This window comes from Sapajus apella, unplaced genomic scaffold, assembly GCF_009761245.1.
Source record: "Sapajus apella isolate SASKATOON/1434 unplaced genomic scaffold, GSC_monkey_1.0 scaffold281, whole genome shotgun sequence".
Lineage (NCBI taxonomy): Eukaryota > Metazoa > Chordata > Mammalia > Primates > Cebidae > Sapajus > Sapajus apella.
Genome location: NW_022437221.1, coordinates 77,352 through 85,221, shown reverse-complemented (window position 1 = coordinate 85,221; position 7,870 = coordinate 77,352). Strand labels below are relative to the sequence as shown.

At 60.7% G+C, this 7,870-nt stretch overlaps 2 protein-coding genes across 5 annotated transcripts in view; both read left to right on the top strand.

Annotated features, from left to right (window-relative positions):
• Positions 1 to 7,870, top strand: part of PALM (paralemmin) — a 39,380-nt gene that overhangs the window by 16,661 nt on the left and 14,849 nt on the right. For all 4 annotated transcript variants that reach the window (XM_032272077.1, XM_032272074.1, XM_032272075.1 and 1 more), the window contains exons 4-6: positions 535 to 665; positions 4,417 to 4,543; positions 7,441 to 7,462. In XM_032272077.1, coding sequence (XP_032127968.1) covers positions 535 to 665; positions 4,417 to 4,543; positions 7,441 to 7,462 — 280 coding nt within the window. The remainder of the gene's footprint in view (positions 1 to 534; positions 666 to 4,416; positions 4,544 to 7,440; positions 7,463 to 7,870) is intronic.
• The window catches only part of MISP (mitotic spindle positioning), a 28,474-nt gene continuing 26,567 nt past the window's right edge, over positions 5,964 to 7,870 (top strand). Inside the window, exon 1 of the mRNA XM_032272069.1 lies at positions 5,964 to 5,974. The gene's annotated coding sequence lies outside the window, so the exon portion shown is untranslated. The remainder of the gene's footprint in view (positions 5,975 to 7,870) is intronic.

Below are 7,870 nucleotides of genomic sequence, written 5' to 3'. Positions count from 1 at the left end.
TAGGACCCAGGGCCGGGGGGGCGGAGGCCACCTTTCCCTAGGACCCAGGGCCAGTGAGCCTCGGGAGGGCGGCAGTGAGACAGAGGCGACCCTGCCCCGGGACCCAGGGCCAGGCAGCCTCAGGGCACCAGGGAGGCAGAGGCCACCTTTGTCCGGGACCCAGGGCCCTCGAGACCCAGGCAGCAGTGAGGCAGAGGCCACCCTGCCCGGGAACCCCTGCCACACCCTGACTCTGGCCCAAACCTGACACTGACCCCAACCCTGACCTTGACTTCAGTTCTGACTCTGACCCCGACCCGACCCCAGCCTCAATCCTGACCCTGACCTTGACCCCAACTCTGATGTAACTCTGATCCCAACCCACACCCAGAGCCTCCCCCGACCCCAACCTTGGTCCTGACCCCAATACCAATGCGGACCCTGATTCTAACCCTGACCCTGACCTCACTTTTAACTCGGACCCCAACCCTGACCCTGGTCCCGCCCCCGCCCCCGCCCCCAACCCCGTCTCTGACCTGGACACCTGCCACCCAGTCCAAGGCACTACGGGAGCGCTGGCTGCTGGAGGGGACGCCGTCCTCGGCCTCAGAGGGGGACGAGGACCTGAGGAGGCAGATGCAGGAGGACGAGCAGAAGACACGGCAGCTGGAGGACTCAGTGTCCAGGTGGGGGCTGGGGGGGCGACGGGGCCGGGGGTGGGGCCGAGGCAGGGGTGCGCAGGGCCGGGTGGGGGCCACAGCAGGGGTGCGATGGGGCCAAAGGGGGGCCAAGGCTGGGGTGTGACAGGGCTGGGTAGGGGCCACGGCAGGGGTGCGACAGGGCCGGAGGGGTGAGGCAGGGGTGCAACGGGGCAAAGGGGCTGAGGCAGGGGTGCGACAGGGCTGGGTAGGGGCCACAGCAGGGGTGCGACGGGGCCGGGTGGGGGGGCGAGGCTGGGATGCGACGGGGCGAAGGGGGCGAGGTAGGGGTGTGATGGGGCCAGGCGGAGGGGGGCGGAGGCAGGGGTGCGACGGGGCCGGGCTGTGGGCTGAGGCTCGGGTGGGACAGGCTGTGTTGGGCCTTGGGGCCCTGGCTCCCAGGAGGGTGTGGGTGGGAAGGGCCGTCAGGTCAGTACTTTGAGGGGGACGCGTGGACGGGGCAGGCCGGGACGCAGGTGCGTTGAGAGGGAAGAAGGAGCAGGCCAGAGTCCCTGCCTGGGCCGGGGCAGCTTGCTGGGGGCAAGGCCGGCCGCATGGGCTCGGGCAGAGAGTCTCCCCTCCCCTCCCGCCGTCCGCATTTGAGCTGCTGAGAGACGTGGGGTCGGCTCCTGGGTCCCCGGAGCCGTTGTTGCCGCCACTGGCCTCCCTGGGGGCTTCCTGGCGCCAGCCCAGCCGGCCGGCTAGTGCTCCCCTGGTGCCAACAGGGTGGATGCTGAGCAGCTGGGCCCGCAGGAAGCCCGGGCGGGGACAGGATGGGGAAAGAGAGTGGCCGTCCCTGTGGGGGCTGGGACCAAAGGCCTGGAGCTTCCGGCCCGCGGGAGGCCCGGGCTCTGCTTGGGGCAGCAGGGTCAGGGCGGAGGGAAGTGATGACCGAGATTCCAGATGCCTGCCCTGGCCAGGGAAGGGGCTCAGAGGGAGGATGCCTGCTGGGTCACACGGCACCAGGGCCTGACACTGGCCTTGCAGGCCTCGCCCGGACGCTGGGATCTGACCCCCGTGGGGGCCACGTCCCTGCCCAGTTCTGCCTATTTGCCTTCAAGAAAGCATTTGTGGGGGGGTTCGGGGTGGACGTCTCTCTCCCTGGGTAGTGTGTTTAAAGGCACGGACAGGCTGGGTGTGGCAGCTCACGCCTGTAATCCCAGCACTTTGGGAGGCCGAGGCGGGTGGATCACTTGAGGTCAGGAGTTTGAGACCAGCCTGACCAACACGGAGAAACCCCGTCTCTACCAAAAATACAAAAATTAGCCGGGCGTGGTGGTGCACGCTACTAATCCCAGTTGCTTGGGAGGCTGACGCGGGAGAATGACTTGAACCCGGGAGGCAGAGGCTGCAGTGAGCCGAGATCGAGCCACTGCACTCAGGCCTGGGTGTCAGGGCGAGAATCTGTCTCAAAAAAATAAAAATAAATAAAATGAAGGCATGGACGTGCCAGGTATGGGCAGTTGCTCACATCTGTAATCCCAGCACTTGGGAGGCTTAGGCAGATGGATCACCTGAGGTCAGGACTTCTAAACTAGCCTGGCCAACATGGCAAAACCCTGTGTCTACGAAAAATCCAAAAATTAGCCGGGCGTGGTGACGTGCACCTGTAATCCAGTTACTCAGGAGGCTGAGGCAGGAGAATTGCTCAAACCCAGGAGACGGCGGTTGTCTTGAGCCAAGATTTTGCCACTTCACTCCAGCCTGGGTGACTGAGTGAGACTCCGTCTTAAAAAAAAAAAAAAAGGCGGGGAGCTGGGCACCGTGGTGCACGCCTGTAATCCCAGCACTTTGGAGGCCAAGGCAGGCAGATCGCCTGAGGTTGGGAGTTCAAGACCAGCCTGACCAACATGGAGAAACCCTGTCTCTACTAAACGTACAAAAATAAATTAGCCAGCGTAGTGGTGCATACCTGTAATCCCAGCTGTACCGGAGGCTAAGCCGGAGAATCGCTGGAACCTGGGCGATGGAGGCTGCGGTGAGCCGAGATCGCGCCATTGCACGCCAGCCTGGGCAACAAGAGCAAAACTCCGTCTCTAAAAAAAAAAAAAAAAAAGGAAAAAAGAGGCTGGGCACGGTGGCTCGCAGTTCCAGCACTTTGGGAGGCTGAGGTGGGTGGATCACCTGGGGTCAGGCGCTCGAGACCAGCCTGACCAACATGGAGAAACCTCGTCTCTACTAAAAATACAAAATCAGCTGGGTGCGGTGGTGGGCGCCTGCAGTCCCAGCTACGTGGGAGGCTGAGGCAGGAGACGTGCTTGAACCTGGGAGGCGGAGGTTGCCGTGAGCCGAGATGGCACCGGTGCCCTCCAGCCTGGGCGGCAAGAGCAAACCTCCGTCTTAGAAAAGAAAGGCACGGATGGGGTAGGGGCCGTTCCGGTGGGTTTGGAACCTTGGAATGAGCTGAGCGTAACTGACTCCCGGGGCCTCAGTCTCCCCACCCGGGAACCAGGGAGGCAAAACCCCCACTGTGCGCATCTGAATTCCGGCAAACATCAAGCACCAGCTGTGTGCCCGCGCTGCCCTGGGTGTTGAGACCGAGGTGGGGCTGAGACGGGCCTGGCCTGTCCGCAGAGGTGGAAAGTCAGACACCAGGGCAGAGGCGGTGGGAGTTACTGGCCATGGGGCCGGGCTCGTTGAGCTTGTTTTCACCCCAGCCCTGCTGGGTGCAGCCCTAGTGGGCACAGGCTCAGGCCCCTCCACGTAGGGCAGAGACCTGGCTTGAGACCCAGTTTGCTTTTAGGGGTCTCAACTTCACGCCTCCCCAGGCCACCCGCTTGTCAGGTACTGAAACTGGGTTGGCCTGAGTCTCCACACCCACCTTCTGCCCAGTCAGCGGCTCTGCTGAGACACCTCCTACAGGAAGCCCTCCAGGCTGACCCTGGGTGGGATCCCTCTTCCTGGGGGTGCACAGATCTGGCTCTGTGTCCAGCTTGCCGGCCTGGGCCCACCTCGTTAGACCCACGGACTCAGCCCCCGTCTGTCCTGTGTGCCTTTAACGCCGCCCGCCCTCACCAAAGCCCGGGCTGGGATTTCACATCCCGGTGTTGTTTTCCTGGATCTGTTTGTCCCGTTATCTTCTAATGCTTGGAGCGTGACGCGGTTTTTCCAGTTTTCCCGGAGAGATAAAGTTTCCTGTTAAAAGACAGATCTGAGAGGGAAAAGAGAGTTTGTTTGAGACGGAGAGTGAGGTAAACAGCATAGGCCGTGGGAAGGGGGCAGGGAGAGCCAGCCCTGGTTTGAATCCCGCCTCTGCTACCTGCTGGCTGTGTGCCTGAGTCACTCCGTGCCTCAGTTTCCCCCACCGTGAAAGAGCATGATGGGTTTACCTCTCGGGGCTGCCAGGGCGCATTGCATTTGGGGATCTAGGCCAGGCACGGTGGCCCACACCTGCAATCCCAGCACTTTGGGAGGACGGGGCACGCAGATCACCTGAGGTCAGGAGTTCGAGACCAGCCTGGCCAACGTGGTGAGACCTCGTATCTCCTAAAAATACAAAAAGTTATCCAGGCGTGGCGGCACGCGCCTGGAATCCCAGCTACTCGGGAGGCTGAGGCAGGAGAATCGCTTGAACCCGGGAGGCGGAGGTTGCAGTGAGCCGAGATCGCGCCCCTGCACCCCAGCCTGGGCGACAAGAGCAAGATTCTATTAAAAAAAGAAATCTGGGGAGCCGTCGTGTGGAAGGTGCTCAGGGCCGGGGGTGCAGGAGTGCACCCTCATAGGCACGCCCTCTCCCCAGGTTGGAGAAGGAAATCGAAGTCCTGGAGCATGGAGACTCCACCCCAGCCTCTGCCAAGGAGAACACAGCGGCCCCGAGCCCAGCCAAGGAGGAGCGCAAGGCAGAGGTGGTGATGAATTCACAGCAGGTAAGGGCTGGCTGGGGGGCGGACCCCCGGGCACCCACTCCCACCGGTCCCAGATGGAGACCCCAGCCCTTCCATATCACTGTAGCTGAGTGGACAGGCACAGAGTAGAGCTGGTGCTTGGAGTTCAGCCTCACGGGGCCTCTCTTCCCAGCTGTGTGAGCTGGGACACACGCATGGCTTCGCCTCTCTGGGCCTCGGTTTCCCCATCTATAAGACGGGGAAGTAATCGGAGCAGCGCCTGCTGGGGGCATTGGAAGGGCTCAGGGAATGGCAGGAGACTCAGGGCCGGAGGGTGTGTCGTTAGTGTTTTTTGGGTTTTCTTTTTAGATGAACTCTCACTGTCGCCCAGGCTGGAGTGCGATGGCACGATCCCTGCTCACGGCAACCTCCACCTGCCTCAGGCTCCCGAGTAGCTGGGATTACAGGTGCCCGCCACCACGCCCAGCTAGTGTTTGTGTTTTTAGGAGAGACGGGGTTTCTCCACGTAGACCAGGCTGGTCGCGAACTCCTGATCTCAGGTGATTCGCCCTCCTCGGCCTCCCAGCGAGCTGGGATTACACGTGTGAGCCACCGTGCCTGGGCTGGATTTTTTTTTTGACACACGGTCTCTTGTGTCACCCAAGCACAATCATAGCTCACGGCAGCCTCAACTTCCCCACCTCCAGGGATCCTCCCGCCTCAACCTCCCGAGTAGCCGGGGCCACAGGTACACGCCACCATGGCCAGCTAACTTGCGTATTTTGGGTAGAAACGGGGTGTCACCGTGCTGCCCAGGCTGGGGTTACTGTTTCTGTTGATTTCAGTGGACTCAGCTGTTGATTCTGGGGTCTGACACGTACGCCAGACTGGGCTCAAACCAGACCCTTGCCGGGCGTGGTGGCTCACGCCTGTAGTCCCCGCACTTTAGGAGCCAGGGCAGGTGGATCACTTGAGGTCAGGAGTTCAAGACTAGCCTGACCAACATGGTGAAATATCATCTCTACTAAAAATATAAAAATTAGCCAGATGTCACGGCGGGCACCTGTAATCTCAGCTGCGTGGGAGGTCGAGGCATGAGAATCACTTGGACCTAGGAGGAGGCTGCAGTGAGCTGATCACACCACTGCGCTCCAGCCTGGGAGAGAGCGGGAGCTTGTCTCAAAAAAAAAAAAAAAAAATCCTGGTTCTGGGCAAACTCCTAGACCTTACCGACCTCATGTCAGGTGGGAAGATGGCCCTGAATCAGAAGCCACCCAGGGAGGGTGGTCAGGCTGAACAGGTGGGAAGTCCAGGGTGCCGTGGAACCCCCAAGGAAGCACCTCATTTGTGGGAGGGCTGGGCTTCCTGGGTTTTCTTTTTTGTTTTTTTTTTTTTGAGGCAGAGTTTCACTCTTGGTGCCCAGGCTAGAGTGCAATGGCACGATTTTGGCTCACTGCAGCCTCCACCTCCTGGGTTCAAGTGATTCTCCTGCCTCAGCCTCTCAAGTATCTGGTATTACAGGCGTGCCTCACCGTGCCCGGCTGATTTTTGGGGTTTTTAGTGGACACGGGGTTTCACCATGTTGGTCAGTCTGGTCTCAAACTCCTGACCTCAGGTGATCCACCTGCCTCGGCCTCCCAAAGTGCTGGGATTACAGGCGGGAGCCACTGCACCCAGCCAAGGCAGTGGATTTTGAAGGCTGAATAGGAGTTCTCCAGGCAGTTTTCCCTGAAGGGTGACTGGGCACTGACTAGTGCTGGCATGGGAGACCCAGCAATACACAGGTATGGTCTCTGCCTTCCTGAGGGGCACGCCGGTGACGGGGGGAGTGGAGTGAGGGAACATCAGACACCACGGCCCTGAGACAGGAGTGTGTCCCAGAAGCAGCAAGAGGGCCTGGGCACAGTTGAGGGAGAGGGGCCTGTGTGCAGAGTCTGACCACGCAGGGCAGAACTGGCTCAGACAGGAGACACTGGACCCTCAGCCTCACACAGTGACTCCCAGGAGGCCAAGGCAGGGGGATCGCTTGGGAGCAGGAGTTCAAGGCCAGACTGGAGGGCTCCCGGAGGAGGCGGCTGGATTCAGGGCGGCCTCCAGGGGCTGCTGACGGGGGTGGGGGGCCCGCGGGGAGGGAGAAAGAAATGAGACAGGCCGGGCACGGCGGCTCATGAGGGTAATCCCAGCACTTTGGAGGCTGAGGCGGGCGGATCACCCGAGGTCAGGGGATCGAAACCAGCCTGGGCAACACGGCAAAACCCCTGTCTCTACTAAAAATACTAAATTAGTCAGGCGTGATGACGCATGCCTGTCGTCCCAGCTACTTGGGAGCGTTAAACAGGAGAATCGCTCGAACCCGGGAGGCGGAGGTTGTGGTGAGCCGAGATCGCGCCACTGCGCTCCAGCCTGGGTGACAAGAATCAAAACTCTGGCCGGGCGCGGTGGCTCACGCCTGTCATCCCAGCACTTTGGGAGGCCGAGGCGGGTGGATCACGAGGTCAAGAGATCGAGACCATCCTGGTCAACAAGGTGAAACCCCGTCTCTACTAAAAATACAAAAATTAGCTGGGCATGGTGGTGCGTGCCTGTAATCCCAGCTACTCAGGAGGCTGAGGCAGGAGAATTGCCTGAACCCAGGAGGCGGAGGTTGCGGTGAGCCGAGATCGCGCCACTGCACTCCAGCCTGGGCAACAAGAGCAAAGCTCCGTCCAAAAAAAATAAAATAAAAAAAATAAATCAAAACTCTGTCTCCAAAAAAAAGGAAAAAAGAAAGGAGATGACCCCCGTGTTTCTGGCTGGAGCCGCAGGAGGATGGGACCAGAAGCGGCGTGTCTGACGTCACCCACTGTGCCACGCCCGTCCCACGCTCCCGGCCCCTCGGGCTCCCCTTCCTCCTGCCGGGGACGCTGACACCCCTGACCTCTCTCTGTTCTTTCTTGCAGACCCCGGTGGGCACACCCAAAGGTAGGGCTTCCGGAAGGAATTCGTGGGGCCTTGGCGCGCTCTGGTGGCCAGAGGGGGGATGGCGGGACGGGGAAGGCCGCTCAGGCTGACAGGTGCACGGTGGCTCAGCCTTGTGATCCCAGCACCTTGGGAGGCCGAGGCGGGTGGATCACCTGAGGTCAGGAGTTCGAGACCAGCCTGACCAACATGGCAAAACCCAGGATCTACTGAAAAAATATGAAAAATTAGCTGGGCGTGGTGGCCCACACCTGTCATTCCAGCACTTTGGGAGACCCTGTCTGTGCCAAACATAGAAAAAAAATTAGCCACCAGCTGGGCCCAGTGGCTCACGCCTGTCATCCCAGCACTGTGGGAGGCCGACGCGGGTGGATCACGAGGTCAAGAGATCGAGACCATCCTGGTCAACAC